This window comes from Calonectris borealis, chromosome 1 (assembly GCF_964195595.1).
Source record: "Calonectris borealis chromosome 1, bCalBor7.hap1.2, whole genome shotgun sequence".
Lineage (NCBI taxonomy): Eukaryota > Metazoa > Chordata > Aves > Procellariiformes > Procellariidae > Calonectris > Calonectris borealis.
In genome coordinates this window covers 68534729-68559712 of record NC_134312.1, presented here as the reverse complement: position 1 = coordinate 68559712, position 24984 = coordinate 68534729, and the positions used below count along the sequence as shown (strand labels likewise).

Here is a 24984-nt window from a genome sequence, read left to right as displayed (position 1 = left end):
TTTTTCTGCCTCTTCAATCATAGGGAACTTTGTATATGTCTAGTACAACAGTGAATACACCAACAAAGCTTATTAGCTTTATCTTGCCAGAAAAACTACACGTTTAATTTATAATGAAGCCAAGAGGCCCCACAGTTGGCTGTTTTCCCAGATACCTTCAAGAAACCAGAATTTGTCAGTCCCACTACCTATGAGTAATGTTCTGTCTTGCCAATCAAGAGGTTATCTCAAAGCACAAGAAGGACATAATATTAAAATGACTGCTCCTCTTTGAGGGATACTAAAAAAATGATTCCTTGCGTATATGACAGATTTGCTGAATTGTGGTTTCAGTTTTTTGGAACGTTGGAGCACAGATAATATCAGAAACTCCAATAGAGTTTTCTTGTAACTTTGCTATTGCTATCAATCTTATGTGACACTATTACAGCAATGTGTATCAGTTTAAAACCCTACATTAGCCAGCTACAATAGCTGAACTACAGAACTAACATCGTTAACCTCGCAGTCCTGTTTTCCTTCTTCATTTGAAACTACTTATCTAAAAGGAGGAGTAGAAATTCATTACTTCAGAAAAAAAAAAATCAAGTACTTTAGTTAAAGGCAACAGGCAAGATTCTTTAATAACATCGATATAAATTGAATGTTCCTTACGTTACTAGATCTCAAAACACGAAATTGGCTTGCTATCTTTCGCACACATCAGAACATTTGATTTTTTAAAATAATATTACCACACATCTGGGAATATAGGTACATATGCTACATATGAACCAGATGTTTTTATTTTTATTGTGGTATCACAAAATGCTCCAGGCAAAAGAGGGGGTTATATAAAAATAAAGCAGCACATTCTCCACTTACAAATTCTAATTTATAATATAGCCAGGCATAAAAATTTGTTTAGAATCTAGTAGATTCCTCTAACATAGCTGCTGCATTGGTAGCCATAACTGTGCACTAAAAATCACTGTAATAGCATAAAATTTTTTTTGTGTAAAATCAATTTTCCAGATTCAACTCATGCCTCCTCCACTAGTTTAGATGTCCCACATAATCTACTAAACAATCTTCAAGTGCATGTTAGGCACCTGTGAGTAAATTCACTCACAGGTTTCACTGCTCTGAAGTTTAATAAAAGTGATTCTTATGCAACCCTATTCAAAAGTTGTCTGGACATGGTCCTAGGCAACCAGCTCTGGGTAGCCCTGCTTGAGCAGGGTGGTTGGACAAGATGACCTCCAGAGGTCTCTTCCAACCTCAACCATTCTATGATTCTGTGAAAACAATTTTCTGTAAAACTATAAATGCACTGAACAAAGACCCTTAGGACTAGAAAGTCTCATGCTTCCTCTGTTGATGTTCAATGCAAAAACATCTTACAGTGTTCTTCAGCAGTAGAAGTCTGTGCCTAGGACAACTGTACTAAGTCTCCCACTTCTGGTTTAATGACATAAAGCAATTCAAACTCTTCACTATAGTGCAAGAATGCCCAGGAGCGATTTATTGTTTTCAGTAACTAAGCATGAAGCATCCAACAGACAAAAGAGAATTTCACCAATTAACACAAGTGATCATGTACTGTTTATTATAACCTAAACAAGATACCTGTTACTATAGGCTATGAACTCACTGGTGAGGGCCATAACAGCACCCAACCTAGAGCTGTGAAATGCATGCTCCTTTGGAAACCAAAAACTCTTACAATGACAATGCTGGAGTGCACTTCAAGCTACAAGGCATCTGCCATGACTGATCTGGATTAGGCAAGATGATCAAAAGTGTATTCCTTGGGTCAGTCCCTGGAGAATACACTGTCACCCCTACCAGCACCTGTAACCTATGGACTATCTGCCATTGAAAATACCGTCAGAAGCTAAGCTTGTGGACCTTTTAGGACCCATATTCCAAATCAGAAAAATGTGTGTTATTACACGGCTCAGAAAGAATCAAAAAAGAGCAAATCTCATGAGCGAAAGCCTCTCCTGAGAGGGAAGTGATATTGCTGACACTGAACCTGAAGTTGCTACTAATCAGTCACCTTTAAAACCAAACTAGCAAAGAGTTGAAAAATGGTATGAAGAAACTGACATATTCCCCTGCCCTAATAAAGTCTTATTAGTTGTACATTCATATAAACAAAAAAAGACACACCATGCCATCTGAGCTGGGCTGTCATTGCTCCAAAAAGTCTTGATGGCTTCTCAGAGAAGTGGGAAGTCAAACGGAAGGGTAAGGATCCTATTTTCAAAGTGGTCATGGCTCATTGTAAAATGAAAATAAATTCTGTGTTGTGTCCTCATTTCCCATGTGGAAATTAAACAACTAATCTCCTTCCTGAGTGGTAGAAATGAAAAAATCACACAGGATAATTATGCTGAATTTGAACTCACATAATGAAGCCTCTCCAGTCGTCTTTGGCACTTTCATTGCTACCACAAGATTTTATCTAGTGGTATTTTGATAGAGATGAAGGATTAAAAGCTTGTCTAATTTTTCCTATTATTACTCTAACTGAAGATAATACCTCTATTTACCTCTGTCTAAAAACCCCATCCCACATGGTAAACCAATTCTGAGAGCATATTCCTGAAAAGAGAAGGGACTCTAGCACCTTGGAGACACAGAGTAATGAATTAGAACAGCTTCTGGAAATTTCTAAAAGCAATAAATTTCAACTTTGTTATGTTCAGTGGTAGTCAGCAAGCCTATAACAGAAAGGCTTGAATGAAAGAAAAAGCAGCAGCAGCAAAGGTCTGATATCCCTTCAGGGACACGGAGGGACAAGTTCCCCATGACCCTCCAGGACACATCTTTGAGGTCACATCTGTCGGTTTTAATAAAGAAGCTGGCACAAGCCTGTGGGGACTTTAGTTCTTTTTTGTGGTGTTTGAAATCTCTGAACTGGGTTTGGAACCAGTTCAGTGGCATGCCTTGAGACCTGAAGTAAAAAGAGCAGAAGTACAGCTTTTTCTGACAGAGAGAGATATTTACAGAAATACTCTTGTACTTGCACTGCTTGTTAAGCCACAGAGTTCCTGAAGAAAAGCAGCTATTTCTTCATCCTAGCTGAGCAGAAAGCCCAGCATTTCTTCCTTCTACTTCCTTGCTGGGCTGATGAGCAGACCAATATGATCCTGGAGCACTGTCTGGTGCTCCTCCTTAAATGTTCATGATTCAAGCACGTAAAAAGCAGAGAATAAGATTCACCACAGGTATATTACAGAGGCAAAAACTTAACCAGTCTTAGATAAGAGGGCATATGCTCACCGACTTTGTAAGTGTACATGCGGACCATCTTTGTTGGGATAGTTTTACTTTGTTCTTTTCTGTATGGTTTGCACAACCAGAGACTCAGACACACACTGCAAATTTGAACGGGCCATCGCCTACAGTGTTAATACTATAGGATTTTTCAGCACTAAATGTCATCGTAGAGAGTCTCAAAGGGATATCTAAAAGTCCACCCTGCATTTTATTAATTCTTAGAAAACCATATATTCATTCATCTGGTAGGCAAGTTCAAGGTCACATCAGGGAAGATGAAACTACCATAAACTGAATTAAATGTTTGAAAATGCAGTTCCTTCTCTGTGTTCTCTCATCTCTTCAGGGTTGGAGTAGAAGAGCTGCCTGAGGAGGTAAATCTACTTCACAGATGACAGAATGGAAAGAAAATAATCTTTAAAGTACCAACACTGAACTTTAAAAGTTATGAATACTAAACCAACACTGCTGTTGTAGTAACTATGATCACTACTGATTTTAAACAACTGAGTTATAAATTCCATTTGCAGTCCCTCCGTCCTGCCACACAGTATTTCTTATCAATAAGCACAAGATATTTATTTTGATTTCTAAGCTTTTTGAAAAGCAGAGGGCATTTATTTCCTCTGGAGAAGGGCAATGCTTCTTATCCAGAAGAGCAGGAAAATTGCATTTGGAGTCTTCCCAAACACTAGCTAAACAAGTAAATCAGCACAGCCAGAAAAAAAAAAAAAATCTGTGTTCTTCCATTACTTTATCACAGGTCAATTATCATATAGTGCATGGGGAGCTGCCAAAAAACATTGCTATGTTCAGACACTAAAACTTTCATTTTATTTGCCTACAGTTGCATTGCACAATGAAGGGAGTGTTAATCCCCTCTCCCCAAGACAAAACATGACCTCCCCCCAAAGCAAGGGGTGATTGACTCTCTGGGTTTTTCTTCTTTCAGAGTAACTGTTACTTATCTTTTGTCTCAAATGCTATTTCTCTAAAATGCTTTGATTGCAAAGTATTGATTTTTTTTTTTTCCCCTCTTCCTTTTCATCCTGGTCTACCAGCACAGATAGACAGATGTGGCAAAGAGAACAATGAAGCACAATTTAATGTTTTTCAGGTTCAGATTTCATATTTGTCCAGCATGGTTCCTATTTTATATTCTGACACTCTCCCCTTGCCTGGAGTTCTAACAACTCAAAATGAGATTTTATGCAAGATTTACTTTCAATGAAATGAGGAAAAAAAAAAAATCCTGAAGCTCTATAAAACTAAGTTTTTGCATCAAATTTTCAGACATAAAGCTAAACCTCATTTCTGTAGTCTCCAAATTTCTAGTATTTGCTCTATTTCTATTGTCTCAAATAAAAGTGCTATCAAGCAGCATCACTACAGGAGCTTAGAACTGGAAAGATTCCAGAATTTAAAATGTGAGGCATGTGGTTTCCTCAGCAACCTGGAACATGTACTTTGGTGCCTACTGGGTATCAGTAGTGATGCCAATTGTCATGTTAATTTTTCAGATCTTTGTTGCTCATAATCTTCTTCTGTGTCTTTTATTTGATCTCTAATCAGCCAGTAAATTTTCATTACTTTCTTCATCTGGATTTAAGAATGACCAGAAGGTATACTTTCTAGTTCACCACCTTTAATCAATACAACAATGATATTAATAGTTCATAAAACAAACTATGCAGTGGCCTGCATTGATGAATCCAAACAGACACCCAACAGTGTCTCTTTTTTAACATTTTAAATGTTAAAAAATTTTTAAATTTTTAAAAAATTTTAAATTATTTTTGTTTGAACAACAAAATTTAAATCATTTTTGTCTGAACAACAGATTTTAAATCATTTTTGTTTGAACAACAGAAATTGCAGAAATTTAGTATAGCACAGTTTTGGGCACCACACCAAACAATTTCTTGTCAGTGTCATCAGAATAGGTGATTACACATCTAAAACAGTCACAGAAAATAAAAAAAATTATAAACAGAAGTCCAAATGCCGAGCATAGCCATATATCATTTGCCTATGGCTGTATTACTAGCAGAGGTGATCGCTCTAAATTTCAAAAGAAAGTAAACAACTTTTCCTATACGGGTAAGTTATCTAAGTTAATGATTTTTCAATAAATTCTTTTCTTTTCAACATCTTTATGATTTTAGCTTTTGCTACAAATTTTCTTTTTATCTAGCATTAAAAAAATATTAGTATTCAAAATTCAGTTCATTAAAGTACCCACTTCAAAAATATCCTTAAATCTGAGTATATGCTGAGGGAAGAGTACTTGGTAAAAACTGATTGAATAGTATCTACTAATCTAATTCTTAATTAGGTTAAATTCCTTCAACATGCCAACACCTGTACCCCATACCTCCTCATAACTGCAAGCAGCAGTTATATGCTGCTGCTTCCAAATATCCATAGAAAAATATTTCTTAACACTACACAAGAGGAAAAGCTTTTTTCATACTATGTCTTTCATCGTCTTTCACTGTATTCAATTAAAATGCCTAAGTACCACTTAAATCATGCTGATAAACTTAAAAGAAGCATTTAATATCAGATAACTAAGCCAGTAAAAAAGAATACCACTATCTATGACCTTTAAAGATACTTCAAACTGTACCATCCAGATCTTCAATTAGAATATACAGGTTAAAACCTGATCTGAACATGCCAGTTTATAGTCAGAGGGAGGAATAAAAGGACTATTGTGCATGGAGGCAAAAGTTTAAAGGCTGCACATTTTTTTTTAAAAGAAATTAAAATTCTGGAAGACCTGGAAGGTCTGAAAGACGGTACTTGGATAAAGCAGAAAATAGGCTGTGGACTTCAATAATAAGGTACACTCTAGAAATGCAAAAAAAGAAAAAGTAGATCAGAGTTTACAAGCTTTAAGAGAGAAACATTTACATGAGAGGAGCTACAGGCTTTTAAAGTTCCAGGCAGAGGGTAGAAATAGCTATCTGTACAGTCCAAAAAGGACAGGCATATATATCAGATAAAAATGAGACTTCATAATTTTCTCTAGCATCTGAAACAGATTTTATGCAAGTTCTCATGGCTTCCACAGTATTTAGAGAAAATCAGACCTGTCCTTCCTCAGATGTTTTCTCAAGCTCTGCTTTTCTGTGAAAAAATGCTAAAGAGAACAAGAAAATGCAAGCCCGATCTACAGAAAATCCCAAACCTAGTCTTAGATTCCAAGTCTGGAGAACCAATTAAAAAATTCAGTTAAAAACATCAATCCTAAAATTTGAAAAGACTGAATTTGTGCTCATTTACCCTAGGCCATACGAAAAATAAAAAGAAATTCCATATTGCACCACAAACCTCAGTTAAAAGTATTGTCAGCTGGATTCTCCATAAAAGTATTCTAGGTTTGGTACTTATAGAAATTGAAAAAATCATCTTTGGATTTAAAAACTTCACAATTCAACTGTTCATGTTAAAGGAAATGGTTCCAACAACTTGAAGGCAGAAGCAAATTCAAATCTCTGCATGTGATTCTAGTTAGCAGCAGGAAAGAGATATTTTTCTATAGATAGGTTATATGTTTCTTTGTTTAAGAAGCTCAGAGACAGGTTTACAAAACAACTCAAATTGCAGTTTATTATGGTAGTGTTATCCTCTGTTGAGCTATCTAGGAGAACAAGACCTCAAAACCTTTAAATCTAAAAGCTTGGGCCCTTACTTTCCAGTGTGAAGAGACCAGGTACTTCTACTTGAAAGCAGCAGCAAACCAACCTCAAAAATAGGCTAGCCACATGAAGAGACAAGATGAAACTGTCTTAATATGGATTACAGAGGTCTCAAGAAAACAAGTATAGAAAATTAGTAAAAAGAGAACCTTTAGCACTGTCTATAAATGAACCAATGAAAGAACATCCTAAAGAGTTAAGCAGAGCAAAAAAGAAAACGTGAAAAAACAGTGTAAGAGTAAATGGAAGTAAAACAACCTCAATGACATTTAACATTTACACAAATGTCAGATTCCCCACTTCTTGGTTAAACATTCAGCTGGGATCTCAATCAATGTTTGGAGTGTGCATGACCAATTTTGAAAACAAAGAGAAAGCACAGCACAAAAATTAAAAATCCGTGTTTCTAAAAAGATGAACAGTCAAAAAATGAGACCATGAAGATTGGGAATTAGAGCTCTGTTGTAGAATTATTAATGACTTATTTATGGCTAAACTCCACGCCTGAACTTCCATTCCTGCATGAAGCTTGCTGTAACAGAACTGAACATGACCCAAACCCTCGTGATTCATAGCTATATACTAGAAGAAAAGGCATGGGCCAGGCGTCAGAAATTAATCAATATTCTGAACTATTAAAATAACAAGAATTCCAGAAAATTGCTTAAAGGTCTAGGAAAAAACCCACATTCACAGCCTAAAACATTGAATATGAGCTCCAAGAGCAGCTCCTCTAAAAATATAGAGGAAAAAAAATATTCTGTAATTAAAATTTCTTGTGATATGTGCATTTCTCTCTTTTTACCATGTGTAGCAGTCGTTTGGGAAATATTGTGAGCAATTCGCAAACGATCATCCATAATGACATTCATTGCCCTAGGACTCAATGAGAGTGGGAAACCACTCTCATTTCCCTGACAGGGTCTACTTTTTCTTACCCAGATCTCCCCCATTTCACTGACAAGGTCTACATTTTCTTATCCAGAAAGATATACAGGATAGTCTGAACTCTGATTATCCTGTTCTAGTAGTTCCCAAGAATTATTAAGTATGATAAAACAGCATTTCTACTGAAAGTTACACAAAGTTCTTCCTGAACTTTTCTCAGTGAGTTACAGAGGAATCATCCTAATTGCTTCTACTGATACAACCCCTCATTCATTTAATCACATACTGAAGTCATAGTCATCCAGTGCCCTGTGCTTCAAATCAGCGTGGCTTTGTTAAGGTGGTGGGAGTGAAAGGATTGATTTTTCAGATGATGTACCTTTCTTCAAAACTTCAGTCATTGTTAATAATGAAGCAGAAGCAGCACATGCAACCACTCAAAGGCAACAATCTCTGCTTTGAATTCTTTCTATTTTTTTCTTCAAAACTTCAAACTGAAATTCATCATTCACTATCTCCCCATTACATGAATGGACTCAATCATTAATCTCGAAAATACAAATTCTAGTTCAGACTTTTTGACAGACTTAGAAATCGAGATGCATCAAAGATGCGTATCTGACTTAAACCTCTACAATCTTACCTTCTTCTGAAGAACATTAACTTTGCGTTCCTTCACCTCTAACATGTCCTTGAGGTCATGGATCTCTCCTGCTTGAGTCCCCTTCTCCTCTGCCATCTCCTGAATCTGTTTTGTCTTCTTATTTAGCATAGTTTCCTTCTCTTCCAGACGTAATCGTAATGCGTCGACCTACATTCAGACATACAGAAACAGGGTTTGTTTAGCACTGAAGGAGAGAAATTTTAGGGAGGGAGTGCTGTCAAATTACAAATAGATTCAAAACACTAACATCCCTTACTTTAAGACTTCAACATACATAAGCTTGCGATAAAACAGTTATCATCACAAGCGATAGGAGACTAAACAGTAAAAATAATCAAACGTTTTATTCCCAAATTATATGAAACTAATGCTCCCTCTTAGAAAATCTCAAATCATACTTCTGACGTAACTCAGTCTTACAAGATACAAGTCTGGAATTTTTTTCCTCAAAGTAGAAGCCAACACAATGTGTTGTTGAGAAGTTGTCTCATATGTAGGAAAACTGACCCCTTTATTTGAAACATTACTAATGTTAAGAGATTTAAACATTGACTCTTAGTACCAAGCAGTCACTTTATATTCTAGGTCTCAATCAGAATATTAGCTGAGCCTGCAGTGGCCACTGCAGATCAAAACATGGAAAGAGGGTTACCTTAGGATGGCTAAAAATATTTTGGCTTAAATAGCAACATAATAGTTTAAATGTAACATGCGTTTTCAGCAGGATGCGGTTTTATATTAAAGATAAAATGGAACAAATGACACAGTACAGGATATTGTGGGCGCAATTTGGACACATAAACATACTTAGAACTCCCGTGGCCTCAGTAAATTTAGAGACACACTTTGGGAATTCTATGGTATCCTCAAACTTCAAAACTGCATGTTGAGAAGCTTTTGCTTTTTCTTCTGCATTTCTCTTATACAAATGAAACACAGAGCTCACAAGACAAAAGAAATGGGAGAACGAATCAGAGCTACCTGAATACAAATTTGATGAGAAGAATAAGGTCACCACAGAGCACAGACTAATCTCAAAGACCATTGTGGAAATCCAACACCACCAGTCTGCTCAAGATACCAAAAGAAACCCACTGACCCCTATCCACTCGGCATTCAGACAGAGCTCAAATCTGCTAATCTTATTTGACAGTATCAGATTTGGTTCCTATTAGCTGAATCCATTACAGGACATCAGTCACACAGAGTAAACAGGGTGGTCAATGAATTTCTCGGTCCTTCTGCACAGCATAGGCTAGCAGAGACATGAAGTGAAAAGATGACTTCGACAACTCCAGCTAGGGAAAGAATTTAAGTAGTCACTATGCTTACAGTATTTTGAGCAACATTTAGTTTTAATCTGTTATTCTAATTCCACTTTATTTCGATTTGCTAACAGAAAAGTTGCCTCTAAGGCTCTACAATTACAGTATGTTACGCCCACAAAATCCTTTGCTGTTTTGTCTGATTCCTTTTACACAGAGCAATAAGCACTTGCCAGTGGGGAAAAGAACTGCCCTGCTCTCCCCATCAGCACTGCAATCCTGCTGCCACCTCTATGTCTGGAGCCTTCTCACTTACACATACGTTATTAAAATCACATTCCTGACCTCTCACCCAGCAAGTGGGGCATGGAGTATATTCTGCAGTGATATTAGAGTACCAGGTACTACCCAAATATGATTTATAGGATTGCTAGTGTTTGTAATGAAAAGTTTAGCAGGTGGATCAGGCTTTGTCTTCTTTTTAAAAACACACAGTTTTATAGATTGATTAGGTATGTTCTTCTCTGGATATCTCTAATATTAAAGCTAGAAGTCACTTTCATTCATTCTTGAAGGGAAACTGAAAATCTCCCTCACAAGCAAATCCACATACTCTCAACAGTTGTGTTGCAAACTATTTGAAACAGTCCAGATGCCTACAGCACCGTATTGCGTGAAAAGAGAACATCTGCAAACAGAAATTTATCCACAGACTGCTTTCCATTTTCTGATTGATTATTCTCTTTGAACTCTATATTAGCTTACGGTTTGGGGTAAATTGCATTCCTGGTTTTATTTGTGTGAGGTCCCTGCCTAGGAAACCACAGAAAACACTTTCAAGAATATTTTCAAAGGCTGGCAGGACACACAATCATCACCTTAGCACTATTCCTGGCAGAACACTGCACTTGTTTATTCATGTCAGCTCAGTTTATGTATGGCATCCTCCCACAGTGACAAGAATTGAGGTCTGTGGGAGTCAGGTGATGCCAACTTCAACAAAGTCAGCTTAAGATTTTCTCTGCACATGGAAACGACTAGGCAAATAGCTACTGAGGTGCTGACGCCCCTTCTCCTGACTTCTGCGTCTTGGATGGTGTTGTCTTAACCCTGGGTTAACCTAACTGCTTTCACAGTAATAGACGGCCGTGTCTTTAATTATGCATGGCAAGTAAAACCTTCCAGGACAGCTCAGGCAACTACTAGTCCTTTGTATAACAATGGGCTTGCTAACTTCATCTTGCACGTACCATCCAATTTCCCATGAAGCTTTAGCAAAATAAGCACATTGTTGCCACCTTCAACACAATAGCCTTCCTAGATACAGGTGCAACAGGTACCTCTTTTCAGCTGAGTACCATACGTAAGACTTAAATTTCTTCACTGTAAGAACCATGTATGAAAAACTGTGTTGGGAAACATTGATCTGTCATCACAGAATTTTCCAGTAGCACTAAATAATACTCTATGGCTCTGTTCCTAATATGTATATAGCCATACGTTAAGTATGTAGAATTTCAAATTTCTAAGAAAAACTAGAACATTGGTAGCTCCAGTGACTACCAGAATAAATGCAATAAATGACATAATATTTAATTTCAATTTATTCTTAAGTCTTTTTAAAATCTTGGATTCTGTAACTAGATTAAAGTTTTAGCTTTAAAAATATTCCAAATTTATAGCTCAGGGAAATCACTAAAATTTTCAAAAGTCCACAGTGAGTTTCAGAACTGACTCAGGAGTTTAAGACAATAGGACTTAGGTTGCATGCATGTTTTTTCTCATTTTTACCATCATCTCCACTGTACAGTAGCTATCGGGGTATTATGACACTGGTGATTCCCACTCGCTTTAGTAAGATGTCAGTGATGTCAGAAAAGTGCTCTATTCTTTTCCTGAGACTGAGTGACTCTTCCCATCTACCTGCCACCTGTTCAAACCACGGCTGAACTATTGATTTACATCAGTGAACCAAGCCATACTCATTCAGTTATATCAGAAAGTACAGTCTCCCCTATGTTATATCCGAGCCCTGATTTCTCTGTAATGGCAAAATTCAAAACTTTGATTCTCTGTTGGTATGACTACATTAATGGCAGCAAAAGGAACTGACAGAATATCAGTCCTGAAATATGTGTTTACAGCTTGCTTCTAACAAGAGCCAGCTACTTTTTAAAGTAGATGTTGAAGTAATTCTATCTATGTCAGTCGTCAGTATTCAAGAATAATTGAGAAATGCACAGAGGAAGACATAAAATTGTATTTGGCATCCGAGGTGAAATGTTGCCTTTATCCTACAGTAGATATTGCTATGTGAAGTCTCCCAGTACCTTAAACGAGGACATTTTTAAAAAGGATCAGGTTTGGGACATCTATTATTATCTTGTAAACACATCACATAAAAACAAGGTGTTTTCCTGATAGCATAGTCTGTAATTAAGACTTACAAGCTACGTATACTGACTGATTTTGAAGGCAGTGATAGTTCACCAGACTTAATTCTCTATTTTTGACATTGATCTTTCTTATTAATTACATTAGAGCTGACTCTTCACCTTCCTATACAAACTGCAGCAATATCCACTACGGTCTTGTAGAAGAATTGAGAATGAATTCTTTATGAACATACAGCTCTCAGTTATCTGGACAACTTAGATTACATGACTACGCCATGGAGCAGAGGCATACACACCTGGCTTTGGGCAGAGCTTGTTTGGTTCTTGCTAGGGTTATAAATTCAATGCGGTACAGATGTACTCCTTCCAGGCCCTGCTCAGGTCAGAAATCAGTTCAACTGTTCTTCCACAATCTCTAGCATATGGTATTAAACACCTAAACACAGTGAACTCAGTTCTGTGAGCTGAGCTTAATGCTTGCAGGTGTCAGCATAGGTCTTAATGTAGCTGGTGCTAACAAGTCTTGCTAGAGACACCCAGCTCCCATTTGCACATTCCTCACTAAACGTGATCCACTCCCTAACTATCTCTGATTTGGGAGAGTCTACTATAGTTCCAAAATGCCAGTATAAGCCCCAATAAAGAAAGACCCTTAGAGAATTTTATATTCTACTGAGACATTCAGAGCAAGTAAAATACTTCCAGAGGGCTGGATTCATTTTTCTACTGAATATTGATCTGAATTTACCGTATGGAACAGACCAATTACAGAACCATGCCAGCTTGGACAGTCTACAAAAATAAAGGGGAACGTTCTCACTGATTAATTTAAACTCCCATTGAAGCCACATACCTTCTGGCACTGACCTAAGCTAAAGGACTCATTGGGCAAAACACAAACTTTATATGGATGAAGTCTTAATTCCAAAATAAATATGGATTTATTTTCTGTTTTCTTTACAAAGAGATTGTACGTTTTTAGAGCTATTTTTAAAGGTTCCTTCACAAATTGAAAAGTTAACCACAATATCCTCTCCACCCAATAGCCCTCAAGATAATAAAACACACAAACAGCTCACTGTTCTTTGTAGTTTTAGTGTAGCAGGTGGCAAATCCATTTTTGAGATATTATACCAACATCTTTTCCCCACCTACCTGCAGTTTTCTTTAACAGAAGACTAAAAGGCAGAGGCTTATGAAGGTATGCTCTTTTCTCTCAAAATGTTTATTTAAATATGACTTTAAAATACCAATCCCCCAGGAAGATGCCTGCCAATATAAGACAGAAAATGCACCTCTCTCCCTCTTCATAACTCTATCGAGGTGTACAGAGAGAAGCTAGTTACGTTTTAACATTGACCAGCGCTGTCAACAAGTAAGGCCAGGCAGGATCTCACGTTCCTACCCTACTCCCCGTGAAAACTCCTGTACAGAAAGATACCTTTTCCTTAAAAAAAAAACCAAAAACCAAAAAAACCCAACCAAAACAAAACCAAAAAAACCCCAACCAAATACATCAGAGGATGCAATGACAAACATCTCAACTCTGTATTTTATCAGCGTGTTTCAATCTTACACTTGAGAGGATCACTTGTGAAGACCGAAGAAAGGTAACTGTGTATGATGATTTAATTGTTGAGCTTCTTGGCAAGAACATCAGCAAAAATGAAAAAGATGTGATTATCTTTCAAAAAGTATAAATATCTTCTTGGAATGACATACAAATTCCCAGGAACATAAACTGATCATTCTAAATATCTACTCTGACACAATGAAATAACCTGATAAATCAACAACACTTCGTATGTGTTAAATCCATACCGGATTGCTACATCTTGCTGTGGAGAACATGCTAGACTGTACTGAATCCATTAAATCTATCATAGAACCATCATTCTAAAAAAGTATCGTTAATGTTTTAGGTCCACAGCAGGTCCTTACTTAAAGACAGACAGACAGAAAATCATCTTTCACTGTTACTGCAGTTGTTATGTTTCACTTATGGAAGCAAACTATGTGAATAAACTAAAAGCAGTAAGTAGAAAATCTCCCTCTCTCTTCCCCTCACTCCCCACCTTTCAGCCACATTTTATTAGTCAAAAAGAATTTGCACGTTTCAGAGGAAGAATCAGATTTGGTTTTGTATTGTGGTGCTATATGAGAATATCATTTGGAAGAATCCAGTGAAGAACAAATATTCTCAATGATAATTTAGTAATATTACAAGTTAAAGAGTAGAATAAATTTTCTATATTAAAAAAACTCCTTTGGCCTTCAGCTAAATTAAAATCAAAATGTTCTGAATAACTATCAAGAGTATCTATCAGTGCTATACAACCAAGTCTTTTTGTTTTTAAATATTTTGTTTAAATTACATACATTTTATTTGAATAAATATGTTTACCTACCATAACAGCTGAAATTATTACCATCTACTGAAGTCTTTTAACTTGTTAATGAAATATATTCTTTCAAGAACTTCATCTTCCATGGGCAGAAAAGTCCTGCTTTTTATTATTTAGGAGAAATGTGTTTCTAGCTTCGTAGGTTTGTCACAATACTGCACAGTGATTTAATATGTCCATATTATTTTCAAACACTGTAATAGATCTGCAATTTACGTTTTAAAATGTTTATTTACCTAAATAAACAAAGATATTTTGAAATGTGTTTTTAAAAATAAACATGTACAAATCTAGGGTACATTCCAGACTAGCAAAAAAGAATGAACAATTTTAACAAGAAGTTTATGATTGTAAACTAGCACACTTTCACAGTTATACCAACTAATGCAAATGAACCTTGTTTCAAGTGAATAATCCAAAAGTATCAATATAAAATAAAAGTAGGAATTCAAAATTAAGGTTTCTAGCTTGTAGAATTAAGTCACAACTAAAATTGGTCACTTAACCCATTTTTTTCTGTCCAATAGGAAACTAGGAAGGCAAGTTTTAACTGCATTTTTTTTAAAAAAAGGTAAGATTTTGAGTGCATACCTTTCTCTTTTTGTTCCAGAGAAGCTTAACACCTCTCCATCTGCTATCTCCTCCCTGTTCAGTCACCTCAAATTATTTACCTATCTGAAATTATCTGTTAATGCAATCGAGTTTAACACAGAGCTATCATTCTCAATTTGTACTTAAACTTTAAAATTGCTGCCTTTATTTCAGACCTGGATAAACTTGTGGGCCTTTTCTGAATTTCCTTCCATATCTGTGTCAGTTAAATCTAATAACTAAAGATATTCTCTCTCCCTGCAAGACTTCTGTCACTCACAGTCTTTCACCGTCGTGTCTGCAACACTACTGCTTTAAGGGAAACTGATTCAAGTGATTTCATCTCCTACATAAATCTGAGAATAATCAGAAAAGCCATCTTAGAACATCAAAAGATATTTACTATGTAACTTGATTTCTGCATGTGGACAAGGCCATGTGCACCCATAGATTCACTGAACATGGCTAAAGGAAAGCTACATGAGGGTAAAAAGTTCAAATAAATTCTCTTACGCTGTAATATGGAATCTTTCTACCAGTGTTACCCACAAATTTTCTGCATGTCTATTTCATAGCTCATTTGGCTTTTTACTGTTTTAGCTGTAACAACACAAATATTTTTTGATGCATGACTGCCATCTCTTGGACTTTTACTAAAACTACAATTTTCCAAGCCAGGGGATTGAAATGTTGTCTTCACATTTCATGCTTGTCCTTCAAGAATGTCCAGAAGCGCTAAATTTATACTATACTTATTATCCATTTTAAGTTCAGATATACACTTACGTTTTACATAATATGGGGATTTATTAAGCATTTGTTATCGAAACACAGTTTTGAAAATATTTTTCCTTATCTTGGAATATGCATCACAAAACATGAAAGCCCATAGTTCAGGTGTAAGCACAGGCTTACATGCAAGAGTTCCCGTACATGCTGACAGTAGCAGTGAAGCCTCAGCAGTTGTATACTACTGGAACACTCTTCCTTTCTCTGCTCTCTTTTAGCTACGAGGTCACTGAAAATACTGCCCCCCCCCCAGCTTAGGCATTGCAACTTCCAATTTAGCTGTGCCTAGGAAAAATAATATTAGTGACTGCATGTTAGTGGAGTGTGTCATACAAGTGTGTATTCATCCACAGGAATATGTGTGCACTTATACACACATATTTGTCTTTATGATCAATCCCCTGGTCTAGAGAATCAAACATATAATCACAGAAACAACGTGCTCAGAACAAGCAGTATTGAATGACTATGGGATTGTACAACCTAAGCAAGAAGAAACGAAACAACGCTTTTTATCCCTTTCTCTATGAAAAGTCAGTAAGTACAGAATTGCCCATTTCACCTCTGTCTGCAGGATAGCAGCTCTTTGCTCTTTAGCTGTAAGAGACTCTTTCAGAACTTCAATATGTTGCTTGCTGTCAGAGAACTGATTTGTGAGGGTCTCCAGCTTTGTCTGCAAGGCCAGCAACTCAGTGTCTTTGCGTGACAGCTCCTGTTTCACCTGGCCAATCTGAAAAAGAAAGAAAAGATGGGCAAAGGAAAAAATAATTTATACCGTCCTTACAAAAGTAAGTATAAATTCACATAACTACCAATAAACAGTATGATTCTCTAAACTTATCCCACAGAATTGTGAAGCCTTCAGTTATCTTGAAGGCCAGGAAAAATTTGTGTGATGAGCAAAAGATACAAGGAAAAAGAGGAGGGAGCAATAGCATCAATTTTTCAACAGAGGTTCTTTTTAACAGAGTCACCTTTCAAAGGACTGACTGAAACCAGTTACTTACCAGGGATAAGTTTTTAATTAAGATGAAGCAGAACTGTAATGAGAATGTACCCTTACCCTGTAATATCAGAAAAGATGAGATACCTACAGGTCTCTCTCGGAAGCATGATGTTTGTTTTGAAATGTCAAACCAGCGAGTTTCCGTCTATCTCTCCATCCATCAATCCAGCCTCATGCTTACAGAGTATGTCAGGACACATTTACTTTTCCCAATATTTACGAAACCAGCATTTCAATCTTCTAAGAAATATCTTTTTAATTTATGGAAGCTTCTTAAAGCAAATGCAAATATACATCAAAACAACTTGAAAACTGTTTTTGGAATTGCACTTTGTTGAGAGCAGTTTCCTAGATGTAATTTAGTGAAACCAGTATGGAAATGCCAATGTATTTTCACAAATGTAGGTTGGATTATCATTTAAAAAGACAAACAGTCAGAAATTTTAAAAGTAAAGCATTGAAATGAGATGAAATCTCATTCTAAGTGCAATCATCACCCAAGACAATTTGACGTAAATCTGAAGAAAAGAAAAAAATTAATTAAAGAGGACAGGGAAGTCTAAAAGTAGACTTATGTCCAAGTTTATAACCAACTTTCTGGTTTGCTTGCGATACATCTCACAGAATAAAATAGCAGTGTTTTACTTTTACTTATTGTATAGCAGAGGTGGACATATCTCTAAAAACTAAACAGTTTTCCCTTTTTTAACTTGAACAATTTTGTTTGTGACATCAAAAAAAAAAATCGTTCAATCCCTAAAGTATGTTATTCAATGCTTCAAAACAGAAATTAAAGGACATCACAAACTAAAAAAAATTGTCCATGTCATCTTCCATTTTTGGGAATGTGTCAAGAACAAAAATTGATATAAGCTATAACTATTTTTTTAAATTAGAATAAACACATGTACTAGTAGAAATAACTGAGAGTAAAAGCTTGGGTAAATGTGGTTTTATCTTGATAACACTGTTTCAATAATGGGTAATTAAAAAAAGAAAACTCTTTACCAAAGAGTATTAAAATAGCATCAAAAGATGTCATCAAGGACTCTTGTGTTCCAACGTGAAACAGCGTAGATGAGGAGATAAGGAAGAAGGGGAGCGGAAAAAGGAGGACATGTATCTCAAAAAACCTCACACAAACTGATTTTTTAAAATGGAATAATGGGAAGGAGTATAACAAGAATTTAATTTATAGAACTATTCAATAGTTTATTGTTCACTTAATTCAAACATACTTGGTTGTCTTTTTTCATATTTTTACTGAAAGCAAGTATGTCCACAGAATGATTTCATCACCTATTTAAATTAGATACAAAAGTATTGATGTTAGCAGCACTATTACTGCTGTCAGCTACTGGCCAATACAACCAGTTGCACAATACTGCTAGGCACAGCAGAATAGCTGGGAAAATATGAACTATTTACTCCTAGTTATGTTTTCTGGAGTATCTAAGCAAAAAATCCTCCTTAAAAATTTTAGAGGACACGAACTTTTTAGACAAGTTGGTAGCCCGAATTATAGTAAAACTTTCTCAAACCCGTTTTGGTTTTCTTTGAAAAGATAAATTATTTTTGGAGTCATCTCAGAAGAGATGTGTACCATAAATACTTGTGTTTTGGTGAAATGCTCTCATCTAAACACAACCACATTTCATTACATTAACATTCCCAAGTAGCACCCTAAGATAATTCTCTCTGGAAATTCCCATTTCAGAGCTGTAAGCCCACACTGCCGATGTGCTAAAGCTCTTTAGGAAGAATGCAATGCATACCATTCCAAGTTGTACAGAAAGTTAAGGCAGCTTTAAGTGCTCACATCTCTTCTCGATGAGACACTATGATCACCCAGAAAATGCACTAATTTCACAGCAAAGGAATAACCTAAATTCATGCTGCTAAAATTAAACAAATCAGTTTTAAAAAGTATTCAGCAACCAGCTTTTATTTTTGGTGAAAAAATGTTAGGAGGGTTCAGCATATGTTTTCAAATTATTTTTATTGTACTAGGGAAAGCAAATCTCTTTGAAAGTCTGGCCCCAAAATGGGTGCTGAATACTTTTGAAAATCTGCTTCAATAGAGAAGAATAAGTTACTGCTAAAACAGCTCATACTATTAAAAAATCAGTAATAAAACAAATATAGACATTCGGTTCAAGAGTGATGTTACGGACACCAAAACCATGTGAACAAAAAGGCAGCTACAAGGCTGAGCAGGCTGTTAGTTCTACTGTTATATCAAGTCGTAAAGAAGGTAAGAGAAGAAAAGCTACCCCGAAAGCCAGAGAACTAGCAAGCCCCAGTGAATGGCCACTGCACACAAAAGATAAATCTTACTGCAGAGACCTCGGCCTGGAGACCAGCCACTCTTTTTTTCAGGTCCTCCCCTTGAGCCTCTTTGGCACTTAGCTCTTCCTTCAGTTGCTCTACCTGTCACGACATTGTTATGCTTTTAAATATTTATCATTTGTCAGCTTCTAGTTAGCCTGTTTCAATCCAAGTAACTAAAAGTGACAAAGAACTGAACAGAAGGATCAACACTGGTCACTCATTTTCTCCTCCATTCTTCGTTAAGTCTTCTCAAAAGTTTAATGTCTCTGTAATTTCATATAGGCTGCCAGACAAGAATTTGATTATGAAACAAAGACGTATGGTTATGGTTCTGTTTATATATGTCAAGTATGGGGCACTTCACATAACAGTTTTGAAACTGGAATGCCTAAGGAAATTAGGACAGGAAAAGGGACATTTTTCAGTTTAAGAGAAATAAAAGTTAATTGTCAAGATGACTGTACAATACAATACTGAAAAAATAAATGTTGTGTAATTATAAAACAAGGTAGGACAGCAAGATATCAAGATTGGAGCTGGCTATGAGTCATGAGTGAATAGTTATCAAAAAAGAGCAAATTTTCTGCAGGAAAATAAATGAGCAGACACAATAGATGGAAGAGATCCAGAAACTGAGTAGCTGAACAGATCTATAGGCCCACAGAGGGAGAGGAGAAGGGGAAACTGAAGAGTTGCTAACAAGGGAAGAAGGAAAGAAGGAAAGAACACAGCAAGAAGAAAGGATGGAAGAAAGAGGTGCTAAAATCGTCTCTCCGTTCCTAATTTGAAGGGAATTCCTAGAAGCAACTCAGTGGGATAAAGGGCAGAAGTCTAAAAGAACAGATGTGGTTATCTTGAGGTAAATCAGTGAGCTGGCATGAGCAAAGTGGAAGAAACACATACTTACTACATGTTTCTACTTTAGAGCAACACTTCTCCAAGAAACTTTCTCCAGCATTCTTTTTTCAACAAATAATTTCAAGCAGGACAAACTCAGTAGGTTACAACTGTTCAGGACCTAGTAATTTCCAACCTCTGTTTCAGGGATTTGTACACCGCTTGCAGGGAGTACGCAAAAGCAAACTAAGAAAAGCAGGACTGCTCACAATATACTTGAATTTACTGTACAAGGTGGCCTGAATCTTCATTAGAAAATGTTAGGGGCCACACTTCTTTGGGGAAACAAAGAATGAATTGACTTTTGGCTATAGACAATTCAGTAGTCAGTGTCCATCTTTATACCTGAGGATCAACATGTCTTACTGCTGTATTTGTCCTGTATTCCCAACAGCATAAATTAATGTTGGCATCACCACTGTTGTAGAATCTACTCTCATTCTGACTCCACCTCTGGAAGGAGAGTGTAATGGAAAGCCATTATAGTGACAGTTCATGCTCTTTTCAGCCTTTACATAATAAAAAGACCTACTAGTTATAGTACAACAGTTGCAAAAAGAAACACACTTTTTTCAACAGACTACATTTGAAAAGACTGTAGACCAAATAAAACCTAAAACTATAATGGATTAGCAATGGTCTAAAGATAAACACAAAATCCTTCTGAAATAAAAGAAAGTCAGGTGTGACAGTAAAAGCAGAATTTGGGCCATTGATCTTACTGGACCACCGTTATAATATTTTCAGATTTGAATTTAAAATTCTCTTAAATATTTTTAAGTTATTTTAGTGGCTTCATGGCAGAATACAAATAAATTCTGTTTCCCAGCACTTGAATGGGAATGCAGACCATAACTCCTTAATGAATTATGAAAATTTCTCTCATCTGTTTGCTAAGCCCAGATCTTACTACTGTCATTTGTTTTCTCAATACCTTATTTTTCATGAATTTGGAATGACTACGGTACACCTCCATTTGCTTCATTTCCTCTTCACGTTCCTCTGTGCTCAGAGCTCCATTTGACTTCAACATCTGAATCTCCTCTTCCAAATCACGGAGGCCACGCTCCATGGAAGAAATTTTTGAATCCTGAAAACGATTAGAAGAGACAGATAAAGATACACAGTTAGATCATTTGTTAACATACCACTGGACTGAAAAAAAAAGAAATAATTTTTTGGCCATGTACCTGCCCTTGAAATTTACTCCTGAAGTTCCTACAGAAATCAGTCTATACCCCTGTACATAGCATTTGCTGAGTGCTCAAGTACTCATTTTTCAATTTTTTATGCCTTTCAAGGAAAGCAAGAGCTTAGTACTGAAAGAAAACATGGCTAGGGGCAGGAACACAGTATATGATGAATAAATAAAGGAACATGAAAAAAGGTTGCCTTGTAATACAAAGCAAGCATAAAACAGAGAAATTTAATTCTAATTGAATGAACAGCAAAATGTGACTGCAAGAATGGCAAAAAATGAGTTTGTCCTACTAGTAATTTAAGTGGGGTCACAAATGGAGAACATAAAAAGCACCATAAGCAAGGAAAAGATGCAATAATCTAGTTTTGAGTGGACAATCTAGTTTTGAATGGATAAAGCAGTAGAGGATCCTTCAAGTATTCTGGTTCATATAGATAACATATAAAACATTTCCACAGTTAAAAAGTATACATCTGGAAAAATAAAAAAGTCAGTCTACCATTATCCTCATAGTTTTATAGGACAATCAGAGGTTTTCAATCTACTTGGTTTACTGTTTCTTTAGAAGTCTTATCTGTTAGGAGCAGCAAGAACAGATTCATACTGCACACACAGCTTCATGCATACTTCTGAACACAGATACGTATTTATGAATTGTAATCTCTTAAAGGAGTCTATTTTTTGTATTTCATTTCTCCAAAATATTTCTTCTTTCCTGAAATACAGGTAGGATTTGAAACCATCCTCCATGCTTTCACAGATCAATCCTCCTTTTTTTTTTGTCTGATAATCAAAGCACAGCTGAAAAAAAAGCATGAAAGATTTTCACATGTAGGTTTTCATTCACGAGACAAGATTTTTCTGAAGAACCATTATGAAGATCTAGTCAGATCTCCTGCTTAATTTTTGATGCTCAAGTTAAAATCGGTGAAGTGGACTTTCACAACAAAAAATTAGAGAGGTAGTAAGGTGAAGAGATATGTTGTAATTTACAACGGTATTTAGTTTCAGCGCTCACATCATTTCCCAGAAATACTGCTGTTTCTCTTTTGATAGTAAAGACAGCTTATTGTTACCAGATGATCAATTAGTTTTCATTACTATGGACCACAAAGATGACTAATAAAGATAGATGGTAAATGAAAGGCTTCAGAGTAGAAATATGGGAAATGACTACGGAAAACATTGAGATGGAAGAGAAAGAGTTGAAAGGAAAAAAAAGAAGGAAAATAAAAGAAAAAGGCACAGATAAAGAAGGAGGGAGGAAGGGAGGATACGAAAATGGAAGAGAATAGTTTGCAAAGACAGTTTCAATTTTTTAACTGTATTTTCCAAACCCTGTCTGATGTACTTTATGGACCATACAATATGAATTATGATTGCATAAAGCTGTGTAAAACACACAGTCCACTTGTGGCTCCTGAGCTCTTGGCAAATCGCCATTGTTCCATTAGATACTTGAGTTAATGGTTTAAGAATTCAATCACAAATTCATCTAGAAAAGTTAGGTTTCCGATGACATACAGACATCCTTCTAGCTATATGACCCATTGTTTAAGTGGGTTTTGAGTTTGCAAATTGTTAACTTTGTTGACACACAGAATGCAAAATAGTATTTCAAATGCTGATACTATAAAAAGAAAATAACCCACATCATCATAAAAACCTACTCATCCCATCCTTGTAATACAATGGACTCTTGGTTAACTGAAAGAAATCTGTATATGCTGCTGCAGGCAGACAGAAGGCAGGTTTCTATTGTGTCATGAAGCAGGTCTGTCTCTTCACTGATCAATAATAACAAATAAAATAATAATAGATAATAAAATCATCTAGAATATACTTATTTTAAATTAGAAGACTGACACCAGTATACGGTATTTGGTAGAGTCCCCTTTCATATGAAAACCCATTTTCCAGAGAACAAATTCTACTGCTGCCTATATGCAATCATTTACCTTCATCTCAATAACAGTTTGCAGAGCTTTTGTCTTGGCTGTGTCAGGAGCATTTTCAAATCGACGATGGATCTCCTGTACCAGCAGAAAAGAAAGCAAGAGTTAGCCTAATGGCATTTTGTCCCACTTACCAAATACAAACAAAATTACTAGAAGCTTCTCTTTCTAATACATAGCATAATTCAATGCTGCTTTCTGATGTTACCAGTTCACACATTTTGTTTTGTCATTTCTCATATCAAAGGATAGGCAAAAGTTCATTCAACAGAATCACAGCCTCAATTAAAAAGGGACAACAGAAACTGCATCTTTGACTACCTATTTACTCAAAATAAACTGTTGAAATGACAGCTGAATCTACTAAAAACCCTATCATCTGCCCGCTAAACTAATCTAAACTATTGCCAGTTTCTCATGAGACATACACATAATTTGTTTGACCAGATGCTTACTGAAAACAATAATGCTGTGGTTTCTGTTTCAACAAGCTACAGGGTGCAGCTGTGTTGATAACTCTCTTTTTCCAACTTTTTTACCCCAGAGTAGCAATGTTTAATTATGCATGATGAAAATCTTTCTCCACTGGGCCTCGAACATAGCTGAAAGTACATGTGATATTTCTGTTAATGTGAATTCACAGAACTAGCATGCTTCAGACTGCTTTCTAAGGAATAAAATGATAGAAAGCTGAAACAACTTGTTCTACTGTACAAAGTAGTTAGGGGTTTCAAATCAACAAGTAGGAATACAGGAGAAACAATATAGTTTCTATTCCACTTTTTCATTATTTGTCTTAAAATACTATTGTCCTTACACCACACACTAATGTTAAATGTAGGAATGTGAATACTGTTAGAATGTTATATTATATGACATAAAAATTCTTTGGTGACCATAGGGTATGAACTGTGAAATCAGTTAACCTAACAACAAATTGTATATGTGCACACATAGACAGTTTAGCCACCCACTCCCCTCAAACACCTAAAAGACAAATCCAAAAAACCATCCACAAACTCGTATTTTCAATAGACATGGTGAAGAGATAACATTCTGTAAGGTAGCCATACACGTAGCTTGCTCCATATGACTAATTATTTGAATGAGAAAGGTAGAGTTGTATAGTGCTTTTCAAAATACTGAAAACACTCCCTGTCTTGTAAGATTGTTAAGTGTTCTTACATAGCTGTGAAATGAGCAAGACAGAAATGTGTAGTGATCTGACAAGAAGAAATTTGCATAAGTTTGGCACAAGGTCATTTGCATAAGTTGATGCCTGTGAATGGTAATAACAAGAAAATGCAGTAGAAGGTTTGTCTGTCTTTGAATACTATACTTTTGTATTTCCTGAGAAGCTATTTTTACAAGTTCGCAGGGTAGGGTGGTATTTTTTGGACAAAAAAAAAAAAAACTCCTGAAAAAATAAACCAGAAAACCCCTCTAAATATACTCATTTCTCCCATAGTCAACAGATAACTTGGGAGCCTCTGGTCAGGTATCACTGACACCATACAGACCAGAGTGGGGCAATACCATTATTATTCCTTAACTATCTCTACCTGCATTTACATAATGGATTTACTCTCCATAACTCTTCCCCTCTTTTCCATCTGCCTACAGGG

General features: G+C 36.0%; 1 protein-coding gene across 6 annotated transcripts in view; it reads right to left on the bottom strand.

Annotated features, from left to right (window-relative positions):
• ERC1 (ELKS/RAB6-interacting/CAST family member 1) overlaps positions 1-24984 on the bottom strand; it is a 296218-nt gene that overhangs the window by 201075 nt on the left and 70159 nt on the right. For 4 of the 6 annotated variants that reach the window (XM_075159301.1, XM_075159329.1, XM_075159339.1 and 1 more), the window contains exons 4-8: positions 23363-23437; positions 21138-21293; positions 19313-19405; positions 16532-16699; positions 8503-8670 (exon numbers count right to left, since the gene is read on the bottom strand). In XM_075159301.1, the coding sequence (XP_075015402.1) occupies positions 8503-8670; positions 16532-16699; positions 19313-19405; positions 21138-21293; positions 23363-23437 (660 nt within the window). The remainder of the gene's footprint in view (positions 1-8502; positions 8671-16531; positions 16700-19312; positions 19406-21137; positions 21294-23362; positions 23438-24984) is intronic. The other 2 variants (XM_075159320.1, XM_075159346.1) reach the window with 1 other exon arrangement.